This window comes from Mus caroli, chromosome 11, assembly GCF_900094665.2.
Source record: "Mus caroli chromosome 11, CAROLI_EIJ_v1.1, whole genome shotgun sequence".
Classification (NCBI taxonomy): Eukaryota; Metazoa; Chordata; class Mammalia; order Rodentia; family Muridae; genus Mus; species Mus caroli.
In genome coordinates, this window is record NC_034580.1 from 48,630,832 (window position 1) to 48,650,539 (window position 19,708).

General features: G+C 42.3%; 1 protein-coding gene across 1 annotated transcript in view; it reads right to left on the reverse strand.

Annotated features, from left to right (window-relative positions):
• The window catches only part of Rad50 (RAD50 double strand break repair protein), a 54,685-nt gene extending 36,871 nt beyond the window's left edge, over positions 1 to 17,814 (reverse strand). Inside the window, exons 1-10 of the mRNA XM_021177827.2 lie at positions 17,446 to 17,814; positions 16,520 to 16,603; positions 12,662 to 12,813; positions 9,577 to 9,762; positions 8,883 to 9,087; positions 5,838 to 5,966; positions 5,456 to 5,621; positions 3,101 to 3,294; positions 2,513 to 2,719; positions 1,079 to 1,261 (exon numbers count right to left, since the gene is read on the reverse strand). Coding sequence (XP_021033486.1) covers positions 1,079 to 1,261; positions 2,513 to 2,719; positions 3,101 to 3,294; positions 5,456 to 5,621; positions 5,838 to 5,966; positions 8,883 to 9,087; positions 9,577 to 9,762; positions 12,662 to 12,813; positions 16,520 to 16,603; positions 17,446 to 17,574 — 1,635 coding nt within the window. The 5' untranslated portion in view covers positions 17,575 to 17,814. The remainder of the gene's footprint in view (positions 1 to 1,078; positions 1,262 to 2,512; positions 2,720 to 3,100; positions 3,295 to 5,455; positions 5,622 to 5,837; positions 5,967 to 8,882; positions 9,088 to 9,576; positions 9,763 to 12,661; positions 12,814 to 16,519; positions 16,604 to 17,445) is intronic.
• Positions 17,815 to 19,708: the final 1,894 nt, after the last annotated feature.

Genomic DNA, 19,708 nt, shown 5'->3' on the forward strand with positions numbered 1-19,708 from the left:
AGTGTGGATTCCCCAATAGAGGAGTTAGAGAAGGAGATGAAGGGGATTGAACCCCACAGGAAGAACAATAATATTTAACCAACCAGTCCCCCAAGGGCTCTCAGGGAGTAGGCCATCAACAAAGGAGTACACATGGCTCCAGCTGCATACGTTGCCTTGTCAGACATCAATGGGAGGAGAGGTCCTTGGTCCTATGAAGGCTCAAAAGATGCCCCAGAATAGGGGACTTGAGGGCGGGAAGGTGGGACACCCTCACAGAAGCAGGGGGAAGGCTGACGGCATAGGGGGTTTTCAAGGGGGGAGGGACACTGGGAAATGGGATAACATTTGAAATGTAAATAAAGAAAATAATCCAATTAAAAAAAACATTTGTGTGTATATACTCTAACCATGGCACACACAAGTAGATTGGAGGACAACTTTGGAGTCAGTTCTTCTATCATGTGAATTCCAGGGACTAAACTCAGGCTTGGCAACAAGTATCTTTACCTTCAAGACATCCCCATGTTCCAGTCTTTTAAAGTCAGAGTAACCAATTCAATAGCATAAAAAAATTAAACCTCTCTGTTAAAAGTTACCAACAGCTGAGCAGGATGGTACACACCTTTAATCCTAGTACTTGTTATGTAGAGGCAGGCAGATCTCTGTGAGTTCAAGGCCAGCTTGGTCTACAAAGGGAGTTCCAGACAGACAGCACCACACAAGAAACTCTGGTCTCGAACCATGTTTTTGTGTTTGTATTTCTGGGATTTTTGTTCTTAAAACATAGCTTTTCCCAGGTACAATGGTATATGCCTATATTTCCAGTTAGGAGACCGAGGCAGGAGAATCATTTGAGTCCATAGAGTCAGAGGCCAGCAAGGGCAACAGGGCTACAGCCCATCTCAAAAATAGTAATAACAATTTTAGAAAAAAAGAGTTTTAAGTTAAAACTCTATTTTATAAGCCTATTTTTAATATTAAGTTGTAACCTCTAAATACAAAGACAATACCAAATCAATACTTCAGCCTACTGACTAAAAATGGATAAACTGTTTTAAATACCCATCAGTATAGATACTACAGAAAGAGCTCATACTTTGTCTTTGGTGAGCATCTCCATCTGTGTGCGGGTTGTTGTATGATGGTTTAACTGCTCCATCTCCTGGTCCAGCTTCCGCAAGCTCCTGTCCAGGTCAGCTCTCTCATTTTGGAGGTTCATTACTTCTGCTTTTAGGGTTTCTATGCTGCTATTTTTCTCGGCCTTGCTTAGTTCACGTTCCTAATCAACAATTCAAACAAATGTACATTTATATATTTTGTGCCAGAATTAAGATAATAAGAAAGTGTAATTATTGCTAGCTTTAAAGCAGCTCTTTCTACTGTTTGAAGAATATATTTTTTCTTTTAGTAAGTTTTCATTTTTTCCACTAAAACCAAAAATTATTCCTAAGAGAAACAAAATACTACTTTCTGCTCATATCCAAAAGAGAAAAATATAAACTCACATATGCTTTGGGAAAAATCTTATTCAGGGTACTGTACTCTGCTGTAATGATAGAGAATTAGTAAATAAACTTCGAAAAGTCAAACAGAAAGGAGAAATAAAAATTAGAAAAATATTAGGAGAGGCTAGAGAGGCAGTTTAGTGATTAAAAGCACATACTGCTTTTCCAGAGGACCCAGGTTCAATTCCTAGCACCCAGGTCAGATAGCTCAGAACTACAGATCCAATGCCCCTGTCCTTTTCCAGCGCCTGGACTCCCACGTATGTAACTACACAGACACATGGACATATATGCATAAATAAAAATAAATTTTTAAAGAAGAAAAGGAAAATAATTAAGAGAAATGTATCTTTGTAGATGGATGAATATCTCTTACTCCCCCTACTTAGGTATTTATTAAGTTCCCATGTAACTTACTCTACTCCCTGGCTGTGATGTGGTCCCTCACCCGCACATCCCCATCCTGACAACACTACGATAAACTGGGAACTGATGAAAACGTACTCTGCAGTGGCCATAGCTTCCCTATGTTATGGAGGTGGGACACGGGTGTCCTCTGGTTTTGAAGAGGAATGGAGATGTGAAGGAGGACAAAGCAAGGAGGAAAGCTCAAACCTCTTAAAGAAAATGGCGTTTGTTTACCACAGGAAACATGGTGACAAGTCGGTCACATAAAAACCTCAGGTGTGCAGACTAACGGGAAAGTATTTGCCTTTTAATTTGGGTCAGATACGAAGATATTTGTGATAATCACCCCACTCTGCTGCGTTTGGGACCCACGTCTGTGATCCACACAGAGGGAGAGTCGAAAGCTTGAAAGTCTGAGCACGAGTTTCTTTTTTTAAATTTTCTTGGTGATTCTAGTTTTACCCCATCAACTTCTAGAATCAAAGAGCTGATCATCAAGATATCTGAATAAGCTCACTTTACATGGGATTACTAACTGAAGTGCTACAGTCTCAGGGTGAGCGATGGGCCTTGAATGTGAGGTGGCTCAGTGGTCACTCGTTAGGTGGGCAGCTTACAGCTTTCGTGAGCTCCTGGTCCAGTTCCAGAATCCTGTCGGAGGAGCCCTCCAGCTGCTGCAGCTCGCTCCTCACGTGCCGCAGCTCGCTCTGCTTCTTTGTGAGGATCTCCGTCTTCAGCTCAATCGTCCTCCCCAGTCCGCTCTTCCTGTCCCTCAGCTCATCAAGCTGCCTCTGCTTCAGAGCCTCTTTGTCTGTCAGGTCGCTCTAAACGGCAACAATGCACATCACTGATTCTGTCATTAAGCAACTAGGGAAACTCCCCCTTTTAAAGTAACACACAATGAATAAAATATAAGAAATCATTTCTAAAACTGAAAGCATCACCCAGAGGTGATAATTAGTAACCGAGCAAACTTTTTAGCAATTATCCTCAAAAATTTATTTTTCTTAAAATAAAACCATAAATCTGTACTATGCTCCTATTTCATCCTTATGAATTTAAAAAAAAATTCTAAGTTTTTTTTCTACTTAGTAGCCCAAGACTCAGTTAAAAATGTGACAACATTGGGTTCGCTTTAAAAGTTTATAGGATCACTTAGTGAATCTGACACAAAAGACAGCAAATCTGGATTTCAAGATATTTACCAAGAGCTGGCTGGCAGTTTTAGCTTCTCTTTCCTGTCTCTCTTTCACAAGTTCATGAAAATTCTTAATCTGTCTTTCACTGAATGGTCCACGCTCAAAACCATCCAATTCAAGATGTGTTGCCAAAGACTGAATTAATGAGTCTCTGGCTCGGATGTGCTCTTGATGGCGATCTGCCTGTAGCTGTAGACGACCTTTATTTTAAAAAATAAATTAAAAAACAATGTTGTGGTAACAGTAGATTTATATGCAGCTGTAAAAAATAACAGTATAATCTTTTTCTATTCTGCCCAGTTTGCTCTAATGAACACTGTGTAAAACTGTCATAGAGTCTAAACTGGTATACTTACACTGTATAATCCACCAGGCCTATCCTAATTCCTCTGTTATCTGCATTCATTTGTGTATATGTATTAAATTTCATATAATTTTTTTTAAGATTTAAATTTTTTGTTTAGGTGTATGTATGTGTTTGTGTCTGAGTCTGTGCCATACCTGAGAGAGCGCCTGTGGAGAGAAGAGGGCACCAGATCCTTGGAACTGCAGTTGCAGTGACTGTAAGCTACTTCGTGTAGGTACTGGGAACCAAACTCAAGTTTTCTGGAAGAGCACAAAGTGCTCCTAACCACTGAGCTATCTCCAACCTCAAGTGCTACATAATTTTACCCCATGTTATCTCATACATCTAAACAGCAGTATAGATAATAAAGTTTCAATACCATAAGAATCTTTTTCTGTAACCATAGCAGACCCATCTTCTTCCTGTCCCTTCTTTTATCCACTCCCCCTAGCAACCATGATTTTGTTCACTAGGTCCTCAATTTTGACATTTCAGAATATCATTAAAATGGAAGCACACTCTATAGCCCTGTGGGTAGCCTCCGGCCTGGAGCGGGTTGAAATGGGACACAGAGTAGGGCTCTGGTGTGGCTTTAAAGACTGATGGTCTCCAGACATCCCAGCTCTCTAACTATATTGAGATGCTGATGATAACTTCTAAAAAGTCCTAAAAACTTTCTGGCTCTTTTTGAGGGTTAAAAGCTGCTGGCTTAGGTGATTAACACCTGTAGCCTAACAGTGAGGGACTAAGTAATGTGGCCTTTCAGCCTACTAGCTGAAGTTACAGGAAAAAAAGGAGACACTTTGAAAAGTGAATTTAATGTTTATTTCTAAGTTGTAAAAAGTTCCCTATGAAAGCTAAGAAAAAGGGGAAAAACAGAATGAATGAAGAAGGGGGATAAGGGAAAATTCGTCCTCTGCTCTTTGTCCTCAGCACAGATGTTTATCTTTCAGAATACATGATCACGTGGTAAAAAGTTCATCACAGGTTTACACGTAAACTCAAATCATAAATTGAATAAGGAGTTTACAACAGAGAATGTTTCCATGCGTATCCATTGGGAGTAATTATCTGACTAAACATTCATCACCTGTCACAACTTCACAAGTTAAAAAAATCATAACCAAGTTATTAGTAAATTTTTGTATAGATAAACCCAGTCAATCTTTGCTCTCCCATCCTAGCACCTATAATAAACCATTAGTTCTTTTTCATGACCCTGGTTCACAGTCTTAGAGCCTCTTGGAAAGTGCTCTGAGTAGAAAGCCTGCTCACTATCAGAACAAGTAACTGTTGACACGCCGGAGACTGGCAGAGTTCCCATTGCAGTTTTCACTATCAGAAAGGACCTAACAGCAGTCTCACTATAAAAGACCTTAATAAATACTGATACAATTTTAGGAATTCTTATAGGATCATCATTAAGAATTAAGAAGTCGGGGCTGGTGAGATGGCTCAGTGGGTAAGAGCACCCGACTGCTCTTCCGAAGGTCCGGAGTTCAAANCCCAGCAACCACATGGTGGCTCACAACCATCCGTAAAGAGATCTGACTCCCTCTTCTGGAGTGTCTGAAGACAGCTACAGTGTACTTATATATAATAAATAAATAAATCTTAAAAAAAAAAAAAAAAGAATTAAGAAGTCATCTACTTGTCTACATAGCATCACTATAAGACAGTACCTCTTCATAGATCTACAGAGATCTGCTCAAAAGGGTGGGCTAATCCCTAGTGATTGTCATATAGGTAATAACAGCAGAAAAAGCATATTAATAGTGGGAATCTTTCCTAAAATGATTTTCTCCTGGGCATTGCCTGCTAGAGTTCCGTCATAGACTAATCTAAGGCGGTCGTCTCAGGAAGAGCACCTGCTAGTTATTAGCTTGTCGTATGATGGCTCCTGACACAGCCCTTTGAGACTGCAGGCTCTTGGTGGTAATTCTGTGGCGAGTCTTCATTCATGCAGAAATTGTATGTTCTGGAAAGGAAAAGGCCACGTAAGGTCTGTGTCTCACCCTGCTCCACAAGCAGCTCTGCTTTTTCCTGGTTGAGGAGCCGTGCTTCTTTATTCAGCTTCTCCAGCTCTCGCTGGCAGTCTAACAAGTGCCTTTCCTTCTCCCTCACTGTCCTCTGGTGATTGTGATACAAGTCATTTAGTTGCTCATCAGTCCCTTGAAAAACCTGTATCAAACCAAAATAGGTAGCTTTAGTGTATTTATATGACAACCACCCTAACACAATAATAATTTTATTCAATACCCATTTTACTAGAGGTATCATAAACGTCAGGATTCAGGTTTACTTTTCACCAAAAATGTGGAGATGAAAGGGCTTAAATGCAATTCATTATGATCATCCCTGAATTTTCAAACAGAACAAAATTTATCACCCACAAACCTTTTCCATTTTCTGTTCTAATTCACTGTTATCTTTCTCCATTTGTTTCTTTCGGCTATCCAAGGCTTTAATTTCATTGTCAAGTCTCATTATTTTAGACAGGTTGTGTTCAATCTCTTTCAGGCGATTCTGAAAGTAAAGGTATATTTTACATGAACAGAATCCATTCTGGTTTACATCATTGAGAAAGGGACGTAAGTTATACACAGACCAATTAACACGACGCCACTGTTCAGTGCTAATACCAGCCTGTGAAGAGTCACTAGAAACACTCTGTAGAGCACGCAGGACACCATAAAGCACACACCTTGCTTTCCACAACTTCCATACAAGTCGTCTGTTCAGAAGGCACTGACAGCTACGATGTGAAATGCCACATTTTAACTATGCTAGCTGGATAACAGATGCCACACTTGATCTTAGAAGACCGAGGTGATTTGTTATTACTCATGTGTTTGTGTCTGTGTACAGGCCCAAAGAGCTCAGACAGGTGCTAGATCTCCTGGAACTAGAGTCAAAGGCAATCGTGAGCTCTCTGATAGGACTGTTGGAATTGAACTTGGATGTTCCACAACAACAGTGAGCCCTCTTAACTGCTGAGCCTTCAACCCAGCTTGTGAAATGCCACATTTTTAAGAACAAAATTCTTAAATGGCTAGTTTATTTCTTTTGTTTGTTTGTTTTTTGTTTTTTTGTTTTGTTTTGTTTTTCGAGACAGGGTTTCTCTGTGTAGCCCTGGCTGTCCTGGAACTCACTCTGTAGACCAGGCTGGCCTCAAATTCAGAAATCCGCCTGCCTCTGCCTCCCGAGTGCTGGGATTAAAGGCATGCGCCACCATGCCTGGCCCTAGTTTATTTCATAATGACAACGATGATGATGATTAAATGCTGAGGCTTGGTCCTAGGGCTTCATACATAATAGGCAAGCTTTAACACTGAGCTACAACCCAAGCCCTAAAGTCTTGTTGTTGTTCTAGTTGACACAGGACCTCATGTAGCCTACACTGGCTTTAAACTCATTATATTGTCAAAGACAATGCTGAATTCTCAGTATTTCTGCCTCCCCTCACCAAGTGCACCAGGCATGCATGTGGTGCACAGATATACACACAGGCAAGACACACCCACACATAAAAATAAAGGAAAAAATAAAGCAAATGATGCCAGTAATGTATGCTCTATACACTACAGGGTACTACGTAATCACCATACAAACAGGAACCTCCCTTACTGTGTTTCCGCCTGTATCCCCAGAAGTGCTAGCTAAATGAAAGAGAGTTGAGCAAAGTAATCTTACAAATAATGGCCATATCACTGATGAAAGTCTACTGTGTTCCAGGCAGCCCTAGGTGCTACTCTAAGTTCTCTCTGACTATAAGACCACAGCTAAGCAGCACAGTCAGAAGACTTAACCAACTTGGACAAAGCTGAGTAGACCAGGCTGGTGTGGTGCTATATACCTGTAATCCCTGGGCTCAGAAGGGGAGCAAGAGAATTACAAATTGTTTATTGTGGGTGACAAAGTGAGAGCTCATCTCAAAGACTCAAAGCAACAAGAATGGAGCAAACAAGACTGGGAGGTACGCTGGAATGCTGATGCTCCTTGAGCCTGCAGACTCAGGTGTGCATACTCAACAAGGGAGGCACTGGGTAAGTACTACTAAATGCATGCACTCCCGAAGGCTTCCTTATAAACCACAAGGTTCAGCTGCTGGCCTCCTCCAGGCTCTGAAAGGAGGTAGGGAAGAGGATCCCTTGATCCTAGACTAGGATTCTAAGGTCAGCCTGGGCATATGGCTAAGATCCTGCCTCAGAGATAAAAATATAAAACCCAGAAGGTAGGAAGAAGAAACAACCCAAGCCAAGTATGCACGAAAATGCCTTAAGAAAACCTGCTAATTTATAAGCTGGTTAAAACAACAACAGCACAGGGCTTAGAAAAAAAATGATACTAATTTACGTATGTATGGATGAATTCCAAATTCTGTACAATGTCAAGAACACCCTTAAAATTATAAAAATTCTCCACAAAGACCTGTCAATTTGAAAACTTCAAAAAAGAAAACCTCTCAAGTCAGGTGTAGCTACGCAGTGCTCAGCAGCTAGGACCTGTGCCAACCACTCACTCAAATCCATCCTCTCTGGGCAATGTAAAGACCGACTGACTGTTTACGCTGGGCATGGTGGTGGCACGTAGCTTTAAGCCCAGCACTGAGAGTCAGAGCATAGAGGCCTGCAAAGGCCAGCCTGGTCTACAGAGCAAGTTCCAGGACAGCCAGGGCTACACAGAAAGAGCCTGTGTCGAAAAACCAAATAAATAATAAATAAGACTGACCATCTAACACAGACTTCAGTCGAAACTTAGTATCTCATAATTTTAAAGAAACATACATGTTCTCAAAGTTCATCTAAAATAAGGTACTTAATGGGGATGGAGACGGGTTAGTGGTAACGGGTAGCTCCACTCACACAGGGACTGCCAATGTCCGCAGCGCCAGTTCTAGGGAATCAGACGCCCTTTTCTGGCTTTCACAGGCACTGCGTGTACATGGTGCACAGTCATTCACGCAGGCAAAACACTGATATACACAAAATAAAAATAAATGTTTTTAAAAGGGACATTGGGCTGGGAAATGGTGGCACACACCTTTAATCCCAGCTCTTGGGAGGCAGAGGCAGGTGGATCTCTCCAGACCAACCTGGTCTACACAGTGAATTCCAGGACAGCCAGGGCTACAACCAAACAAACAAATAAGTAAACACTTTAGGGGTAAATGATACAACAGTGAGGGAGGGGGTTTCTTCTTAGTGTGCTAGATGACAGTTGTTGTGCACTATGGTAAATAATATCAGTGACTAATTGTTGTATACGTATAAATTGCTGAGAAAATAGATTTTAGGTACTCTTACCACACAAAAGAGGTGTGCCATAACGAGAATGTTAATTAGCTGGTGTTACCCATCCGTGAGCAAACACTTAAATTAAGTCATAGTACACATCATAAACACAGTTTTAATTTGCCCACTTAAAAAAATCAATAATTACCTTCAATGGCTCAAGTTCATCCTCATAGGACCTGACAATTTCCTGCGAAGATGCTAACTGGGCTTCCTTACTCGTAATCTGGTCTCGGATCTCACACGCTTTCTCCTTATTCTGCTTCAGATATTTCAGTTCCGTTTGACACTCTTTTACTTTCTGACCCTGTGTCTGACGCACCTGCCGAAGTGTATCTAAGGCTTTAATGTATCTTTGAAGATGTGAAAAAAAAAAAAGAAAAGTAAAATTTCTGGCTAAGTAAATTAAAGTAGAATATTATGCAAACATTAATATTACATTTAGAGTTAATGACCTGGAAAATGTTTATGACATCAGAACTAAGTGAAAAAGAAAAATGACATTTTTTTCTCTCAGATAAACTTTCACCGCAAGAAAACATAAAGGAAATAAATACGCCTCGTGGTTGCCACTTGGTGGAGTAGTGAGTGCTGACACTTTGCTTTCTAACTTTTTTTTTTATAGAATAGCATCAAGTTGGCCATGGTTCACCTAAAGTTCCAGATGCTGGGTGAACCCAGAGTGTGAGGGCAACCTGGCCAATAAAACCAACAGAAGCAGTGGCCCAGACTGGGGCTGTAACTAAACACAAGTTCCTGGCACAAGGCCCTGGCTCAAGCACAGCCTCACAAATAAAACAAGACTAAACAACTTCACAGCGACAGCACTCACACTCACAAACCTTGTTGCCGAAAAAATTTCATCAAATTTTTGCTTCAAAGCCTTTCCTTCACTTAAAGGCCAGTTGGAGTCTTCTTGGTGACAGAAAATCACATTGTTTAGCACAGACTTGGAAACCCCAAGACAACTTATCATTTCTCTGTCGATTTCTGCACATTTGGAGCTGAGACTGACCTTTTCACCATGCCTACAGAAAGTGAGAATCAAGGCTATTAGTGAAATGACCTTCAGAGGTCCCTACTGCGTTGTTTATAGTCTTTCAAATATTTTAAGGTCTTATCTGTCTAAGACTTGCTGCAAACTCACTATGTAGCCAAGAATGCTCTTGAACTTCTGATCATCCTATCCCCGACTCCGAAGTGCTAGGATTACAAGGGTCTGCCCCCACCCAGTCTATGATGTGCTTGGGATCACACTGAAGACTGAACACTAGGCAAGCACTCTACCAACTGAGTCACACACTCAGGCCATGCCATTCTTCTACAAAGAAACAAAAGTGCCCTTTACATGTCTCACTAAATAGTCTGGTGCTAGGGAGGCAGACTGAAGTGTTTGCCACCTAGTGTGACCACTGGAGTTAATCCTTAGCACCCATGGAAGAAGGCTCGGATGGTAGCATGCACTTGTAACCTCAGTGGCTCCTGAAGAGCCATAGCCAAAGCCAAAGCTGAACTTTAGCTTCTTCAAACACATGAACACAGAAGGGAAAAAAGCTAACCCTTCTATGGTCAAAAGTGCACTGATAAAGCCATTTATGCAAAACGAGTAGTTCAAGAAAGAAATCAAGAATTCGAAAAACCACAGTAGGATGCCTGTATGCTTGTGTGTGTAACATGTGCCCATCCGTGTGGGGGCCAGAGGACAATGCAAGGCGTCTTTCTCAATTCCCACCTTTCCCACCTTTCTTCTTAGACATGGGCTCTCTCTACTAAATCTGGAGTTCACTGATTCAGCTGAGTGAGAATCCCAAGATTTTCCTGTCTGTTTCCCCAGAGCTGGAATTACAGCCACACATGACCTCAACTGACCTTTACATGGGTGCTAGGAATCAAACTTGGGTCCTCATACTTGTTTGGCAAGTATCTTCCTAACCCCCACATTTGGACTTTTAAACAATTCACTTCAAGCACCCGGAGTGGAGGAACTTGTGGCTGCCAGCAGATGGTGCACTAGGCAAGTTAAGGTGATTCTGAGCAGCCTGATGCAGGTGCTGAGAACCTAACTTGGGTCCTCTGGAGAATGCAAGCACTCTTCACCAGAGTTTTCTCTCTAACAACTGTCTACACTTCATCATCTTAGACAAAAGGCTGACAAGTGATGAAACCCACTTTCTAACCCATATTACATGTGTCTCTGATAACTCACCTTTCTCCGTCTGCTACTGACAGGCAGTACAACTTTGTACGACTATTTCAAACTAGTATATTTAAAAGTCCAAGTAGGCGAGCTGGTGTGCTGACTCTCACGCCTATAATCCTAGCATTAGGGAGGCTGATGCAGGTGGACCGTTTTGAGTGTGAGGCCAGCCTGGCTGTCACGAGGCTTGCTAGATGTAGTGGTGCATGCCTCTAAGGTCTTCTTGGGAGGTGGAAGCAGGAAGATCAGGAGTTCAAGTCATCCTTGGCTTGAACAGGAACACAGAAGTTTGGGACCAACCTAGACTACACGAGAACCTTATCTCAAAAAACAAAACAAAACAAAAAGCCCTCCAAATATATAAAGCAAACCTTTGGCATTCTTTTCTGATAAAGCCGACCTCCAAAACCCATACCCATTACAAGGTAGAATGTAACTACCTTGTTACACAAACACAAACACACACACACACACACGCACAAGCACATGGCATATCCAGTTACATAGCCTCTAACTCTAACACACTGACAATGGTCAAAAGGGAAATGACTAGTTCTCCCACCTTGTCCACTTTTTACCTCACCCTTCTCTGGATGCAGCCACCATCTATCCAACCTATACTTCAGCAATTGTGCACTCTCAATTACAGCATCTATTCACAAATGACATTAAGGCAATGGAATGGTATCACTCAATCTTTAACAAGAGCATTCTGCATCTGGGATGCAGAGACAGCTCAGTGGTTCAGAGCATTTGTTCTTGCAGAGGTCCTGAGCTGGAGTCCCAGCACCGACATGGCGGCAACCATTGCAACTCCAGCTCCAGCTCCAGGGAAATCCTCCAACCTGCTGCACATACAGACATACAGGCACAACATTCATACACATTAAATGTATAAATGTAAAAAAAAAAAAAAGGCATGGAGTCGATGGGAGCTCTACTCTAATTACACTAGGAGGAAGGGAGGACAATCTGGCTGTGACATCTGCCACCCAGTTGATCACCAGGATTGATTCGGATGATCTGGCTGGCTAGGAGGGTGTCCCCTTCCCCCTCACTGCTCCATGTGCGTCCTCCCAAAGCTGCACTCAGTTGAAGAGGACGACCTTCCCGGAATAGAGGAGGGCTGGTTTTTAGTCAACAATATATATGTAGCTGCACTCCCCTGCTAGAACCTCCAAACAAGCTCTCAATCACACTGAGAATACAAAATTACTCCTGAAAAATAAAGTCTGGCCTGGTGGTAGTGGTGCATGCCTTTAATCCCCACACTTGAGAGACAGAAGCAGGTGGATCTCTGAGTTTGAAGCCACTATGGTTCCAGGACAACTAGGGCTATGCAGAGAAACCCCACCTCAAAACAAACAAACCATACAAACAAGGAAAGGAAGAAAAAGGAAACAAACAAACAAACAAAGAACAAACGTACAGAAGTCTGTGATCAGATGTGAAGATCTATCCCTGTAACCCCAGGACTCAGGAGGCTGAGGCAGGTGCATTCCTATGAGTTTGAAGCCAGACTGGGCTACACAGTGAGTTCCAAGCCAGGCAGAGCTAAAAGAATGAGCCCTTGTCTCAAAAAGAAAAAAGGACTGTATCAAAAAGGAAAACACAATTCTACTGAAAGAAAATTAATACTCTCCCCTAAAATAAAAGTAACAGTTACAGAAAGGCTTCTAGGCCTAGAAGACCAATGTGAGTAACAACAATCCAAGAAGATGAGTACCTACTTCATTCTAGTAATGACTCCTTCCAGGGTTTTAAATTCTGTTTTTTTATTTTTCTGACTGCAAAGCATAGACCTGTGCACAGCTACCATCTCTCCATTCACATCTCGAAACTGCAGGCGAATTTGGGCCCGCACGTCTGTTTCTTGAGCAACCTTTGATGGATGGTAAAGAGAAGAACACCGTCATGCGCAGCATCAGCACGTTTTTATCAAGAGAGAAAGAGCACCAACAACCTTACTTATCCAAAAATGAGGGGGAAGCCACTAAAGGATCTCATTCAAAACGAGCCCACTTTACACATCTTTCAAGATATGGGAAGTACACCACTCAACTGATTTTTTGAAAACCATGCAGTTTAAGCAGCCCCCTGTGTTCAGTGTTCACTGCCCCTCTAGCCATTCTGTTTGTACACTGTAGCATATTCCACTTTTATAAGCACTAATAACAGTATCTAATACAAACCCTCCCTTATCAAGAAAAACTCTAGCTATTGTATTGCCCTCTTAGTTATAGAATATATATATATAAAATAATGATTGGTTTTCTGATCACCGAAGCTGGCTTTGTCAAGGGCAGTGAATGGCTCCATGTACCCCAACTCCCCATCACTTAACATGGCGAAGTTGATGGTAGCTCCTCTTCCTGATATATAAACACATTAGCTCTAATGCACTGGCTCCAGGCCTCTTTTACTCATTTCCTATTTGATCCCCTAAGGCTTTAAATAGTAATTCTACTAAACTATGTGTCGCTCAGTAATTCCCAATTTTCTTTTTCTTTTTAAGACCTAATTTTCTTTTTGTAATTCTAACCTCTGAATGGCACAAATATTTATTTTTTATTTTTGCCAACTGGATATTGATTATCTATGGAGTAACTCAAACTTACATATTTAAACCAGACTCGACCAAATTTCCTTTTTGAGTTCCTCTGTGACAATAAAGGGCAAAATGACCTCAGTAACTTGTTCAAGTTACACTCCAAGCTTCTGCTTCTCAACATCATCACCCAGAATAGCAGCTCAGCCGTTGGCTCCACCCTCAGGTCACACCCAAATCTAACTATCACCCTTTCTACTTCTTTAATGAGGCCACCGATGCGTCTCACTGGTTTATCACAGGCCTCTCGGTCTCTGCCTGCCTTTGCCACTTACAGAAGCCTTCTGTCAGCTAGACTGAGTCCTTAAAACATAACTCAGATGGTGTGTTTTCTCTGCTCAAAATCTTCTGTCTTTTTGTATTAGCAACCGGTGGGAGATACAGGTCAGCAGGGACGCATTTGCCTGGCATCTGAAACCTAGCATCTTCTAACTTTAACTGGGATTCCTAGTTCTCTCTTCACTACTTTGTTCCTCTGAGTCCTTGACATACTCAGCATGTTTGCATTTCAGGGACTCTGCATCCGACTGACACTGAATGGAAGCCTTCCACAGATTTCAAGCAACTATCTTCCTCTTGAATAAATACTTACAAGGGTTGTTTACTGTGCAAAAGAAAATAATTGTGTTTTGTTTTTGAGACTGGGTGTCTCTATGTAGTTCTGGCTGGTCTCAAAAATACTTCAAGAGTGCAGATAAAAAAAAAAAACCAACTTAGGGGATCACTGTCACTCAAGTTACAGTTAGAATGGACAGGACAAGTCCTCGATCCATTTTAAGGGGTAGCAAAGGCTGGCTTATGAAATAGAAAAATGGGGTAAGATAAAGAAATCAATAGAGGCCAATCCACAGGTTTTGGCATGAAAAAAAAATATTGGCTGATCATATCTATAATTTACTAAACTCAAGTTCCGGAGGCAGAACCAGGCCTAAGAGCAAGGCAAGGATCTGCGCGTAGGGAACCTCTCCTAACTTATGCTAGACCCAACGAGCAGTATGCACTCAGGTGCAGCCTAGTTTGGTAGATTTTATTATTAAAAACTGAATTTCATCTGAGTCCTCTTATTTCTCAATAAAGTACAAGCCAAGAGCATTAACTAAACAGAGTAGCTTATAGATTTAGGAATGAGAAGGTGTGAAACAGTCATTTTACAGAGGGCCCAATAAAAGTGTACTAAGCAGTATGACTATTTTCAAGATGAAATTCGTAATTACTTTTATAATTCCAGCATTCTCTCTAGTCACAGGAAAGTTTAAAGTTTCGTTAGGTGTTTTTTGAGGTTTGATTTGTGTACTAGTTAGGTTTTATTGCTAAAACACTAACCAACAACAATTTTGGGAGGAAGAGGTTTATTTGACTTACAAGTTAGTTTCATTTCAGGAAGCCAGGGCAGGAACTCAAGGCAGGAATGTGGAGACTGGAACTAAAGCAGAGATCATGGAGGAGTGCTGCTTCCTGGCTGGGTTGCCCTGGCTTGCTCAGCTACCTCTCTTACACAGCTCAGACCGACCTGCCTAAGGATGGTACTACCTGCAAGGGGCTCAGCCCTCCCATATCAATCAGCAATCAAGAAGACAGCCCTTGCTCGGACAGCCTCCCAGGCCAATCTGTGGAGGCAATTCCTCAAATGAGGTTCCCTCATTGCCAGTTTTGTCTAGGGTTGTGTCATTTTGTCAAAAATATGACAAGCTGGCTTTGTTCATCTGAGACAGGGTCTCATACAGCCCAGTCTGGCCTCGCTCTCCTGGTCCTCCTGCCTCTATTTCTAGAGTGCTGGATTACAGGCATGCTGCGGCATACCAAGCTTACATGAAAGTTTAAAGTCACATTTAATGATGCTACTTAAACGACTTACAGGTGATTGGTTAAATAAACAAGGGCTGGAGGCAGACGCAAGTCAATCTCTGTTGATTCAGGGTCAGCCTGGTTCACATAGTTAGTCTCAGGTCAGCCAGGACTATACAGTCAGACTTTGTATTAAAGCAAGTAGCAACAACCCCACAGGACATAAACTCAACGAAGTATTAACAGAAACTAAAACCAGCAAGTGTGTGTATGTATTAACAGATGCACAGCACACCACCTACTTAATTTGTATAATAAACAAAATTCTGATACACTAACTGATACACTAAAATATAAGTGTGAAAGTGTAATTATAGATACACAAAGACATGGTTTTACAAGCACAGAAAGAATTTAACAATAAACACTTACCTTAATTGGGGTTCTGCGGCACTACATAAATTCACATTCTTGTTGCATATAGATATGCAAGACATGTTTATATGTAAAACATCATAATCCAAACAAGGCATTCCAAAGATTTACATCCTGGTAGACTATGGTGAAAAACTAAAAGCAATCTAACTGCAAATAATACTGCAACTATTAATGATTTTATATAGCATCACAAATTTCAACTAAAAGACTCCAGCTAAATTAAAAAAATAAAAAGTCTAAAGATTGAAACATCCCATACAGCAAGATTAAGAAATCATTATAGTGGTTTTGCTTTCTTTTTCAAAACTTCCTCTTTTATTATTTTTTATTATTATTAGAGGGGTGTGTGTGTATGTGTGTATGTGCACACACATGTCTGTGCATGACACAAGGTCAGAGAACTCACTGTGGAGTCAATTCTCCCCTTTCCCTTCACAAGTCTGACCCTGGCTTGACCAGCAAGTGTGTTTACCTGCTCTTGTCAGCCCTATTGTGTTTTAATAACTTCACACTGTATGACAGTGCTTGGGGGGAAAACTCTGAAATGTACCATTAGATAGGACTATGATCTTTGCTGGGTTAAACAGTACATAGGAAAATAAAAATGCCAACAATGGTTATCACTGGGTGCGCCCACTGCAGGTGACCATCTTCTCTGCATACTTTCCACTCTAAGGTCCTCTACAATAAGCAACCACTACTTTTAGAATTATAAAAATTTAATTCTTAAACTACAAAACTTTACAGACACCATTACCTTGGGATCATGAACAAATGTATTTCCTTTGGTTCCAGGAGGGAAATCTCCAGTACAAATATACTTTAGACATTCAATGATGGTCTAAAGAAAGAGCAAGTTGTGTGTTATTTCGTGATGAGAATATGACAAATATTCATTCACAGCCAGGTGTGGAGGTGTTTATCTACAGTTCTAGCACTTGGTGGACAAGAAGATCAGGTCAGCCTAAGCTATGTGGGATGCTGTGTCCAAAATAAATACATTAAATAATAGCAAAAAATATGTATACATGTAGCTAGTGATTATAAGCGCTTTATTATGTCTTCCTTCCAGGAGACCAAGGCTAAGAACGGACCTGGTACAATGTCATGTAACATTTCCACATAAAAGTCTATCTCCTGACATTCAACATCCAAGTTGGTATTTCTGGCTACCTTGCAACTTATTATGTAGATCAAACTGCCCTCAAACTCATAGAAATGGGCATGCCTCTGCCAATCTAGGATTAAAGGAGTGTGTCACAACGTACAGCCCAAATCTTCAGAAGTAATAAAATAATTTTCCAGCGTTAGGGTTACTCTATCAGCTTCATGTCCACAATAAGTCATTTTCTTTCCATCGTTATGTTTTACCAGTAGACGTTTTGCAACTCTAGGTTACCTATTTCTCATATTTAAAAAAACTTTTTGGAGGGGCTTATGGGAGGTCCCAGTTGGGAACAGGTAGGTGGTGAGCGATTGCTACGCTTCCGGAACTAGGGGGCGGGGCTGGGAAGCAGGGGCGTAGCCGGCCTTCCGGGGGAACGAGATGCCAGAGCGGAGCGCACGCGTGGGCTTCCGACACTCCGAGTGGCTGGGCCGGACCGGCTCTGAGGTCCCCGAGGCCCACGCACTGCGCAGGGCGACGTCCTAAACACCTTCTGGGGCCCTCGCCTCAGGACTTACCGTCTTCCCCGCCCCATTGGGTCCAACCAAAATTGTGAGGGGGCTGAAGAAAGAGATAATCTGCTTATCTTTATCCTCTATCCCAAAACTTCGCACGCCCAGAATGCTCATCTTTTCGATCCGGGACATGTTTGCACCACGTTCCTTTTCTCAGTGCCCGGGGCGAGTTTTAACCTCAAGGCGGAAGCTGGGCAAGCCGGGAAGGGACCCGAAAGTTCCGAACGCGCGCTGCGAGCAGGAGCTCCGGTGGCGAGAGCACTTCCGGCCCCGCGGGCTTCGGTTTCTCCGGAGGGCGCGGGCCGATTCGGGTCTGCACAGCCCAGAGAAGCCAAGCGAGCCAGCAACCGCAAGCTCGCACATTCCCGCCTCGCACGACCTGGGGTCACGTGGGGGCGGGCGCGTACTTGTCCACGCCTCTCGCACGCCCGGGGCATGCCGGGAAGTGGGAGTCCGGCTGTCTCTTAAAAGTTGGGCAGGGCGGCTGCTGCCACTATCACTGCTTTGACGTTTGGAGATCGGGTCTAGCTCTGTAGGCTCGAACTTGCGATTCTCCTGCCTCAGTCTTCCGAGCGTCGCTATTACAGAGCCTCCTAGCCCATCTTAAGTAGCGAAGACCATACTTTACGTCCACATTTGGATCCCTGGACCGCATGGGTGGGCTGGGGTCTCAAGTTTTATTTCCTTTCACATTCGGAGACCCCAGTTAGTGGTTTGTTAATGACAGCTACTATACGGACAGTACTGTTTAATAGCGTTTTTCACTGTCACTTATTATTATTATTATTATTTGGTTTTTCACTTTCTAGTGGCGAATAGGTTCTCTTGATCACATGACTGTGGTGCTGCCATTACAATAGACTGCACTCTTGTATATATTTTTCCTTTAGAATAAATCAGTTTTCGTTTCTACTAAGCTGTAAATGTTGCTAGTTAATGCTTACATAGGCTTGTGTTGAGATCCTTGCAGAGCTAATGGTTTTGTGAGCTGGAGAGGTGGCTCAGTGGTTAAGAGCACTTGCTCTTGCAGATTGTCGGGGTTCAATTCCCAGCACCCACATGGTGGCCCCAACCATCTGTAATTCCAGTTCCAGGGGATCTAACACCCTCTTCTGACCTCCCTGAGATCCAGGCATAGACATGCTGTAATACATGCAGGCAATACACATTTAAAGATTATATGTGTGTGTAGGCTTTTTTTAAAGTTTTGCCACTGAACTATTAGTAACATACACAATACCTTCAACCCTCAGCAGTATTTAAAAGTGCAAAAGGAGTTTAAGACCAAAAATTTGTGGACCCAAAACCAGATGCTGTTCCAAGACAGAGTTCTTATAAGTAGGAAGAAAGTCCGCTCCTGTCAACAAGGTCACAAGGTAGGAATTAGGTAGAAAGGGGTTGGTTATGGAGGCTCAAGCCTGTAATTCCTGCACTCAGATGAGTGACTGAGGCAGGAGGATGCCTTTCACTGTAAGTGTGGACCAAGAGTGAGACCCTGTCTCATACAAAAATAAAAGGCTGGCCTGGCGTGCCCAGCCATGATTCATAGATCGACAGCACAACTCTTGGACCTAAGGCTCACAAAACATGTCAGAAGAGGGGGAGAAAAGATTGTAAGAACCAGAGGTCCAGGAAACCTGTGAGATTGTGTCTCCTAGAAATGACAGGAAATTTCACACATGATACTGTAGCAATATGGCTGCCTAAACAAGACCCAGACAAGGACAGCATCAGTAGACGTGCTGACATGGAAAGCGAACCAATAGAGAACTACAATGGAATTAACTGCTGAGAAGAGAAGAGGTGGTCTTTTCTGGGGAGGAGTTGGTTATCCAATACCAAGTGGTTAGCCCTGAAATCATATGTGTACAAGTAACACTAACCGGCTCAGTAGGTTGTGTGTGTGTGTGTGTGTGTGTGTGTGTGTGTGTAAAACAACAAAGAGGCCATGAATTTGAAAGAGAGCAAAGGGGAGACAGAACATGAGAGGGCTGAAGAGAGAAAAGGGAGGGGGGAAATGATATAATTACATTTTAATTTTTCAATTGTCATTTTGTGACGTGTAATCCTGGCTGCCAGGAACTCATTATGTAGACCAAGCTGGCTTCAAACTCAGAGAGTGCCACCTGCCTCTGACTCCCAAGTGCTGGGATCAAAGGTGTGAGCCACTACACTTGGCTTCATGCTTTAATTTTTTTTTCAAGAAAAAGAAGCCGGGCGTGGTGGCGCACGCCTTTAATCCCAGCACTCGGGAGGCAGAGGCAGG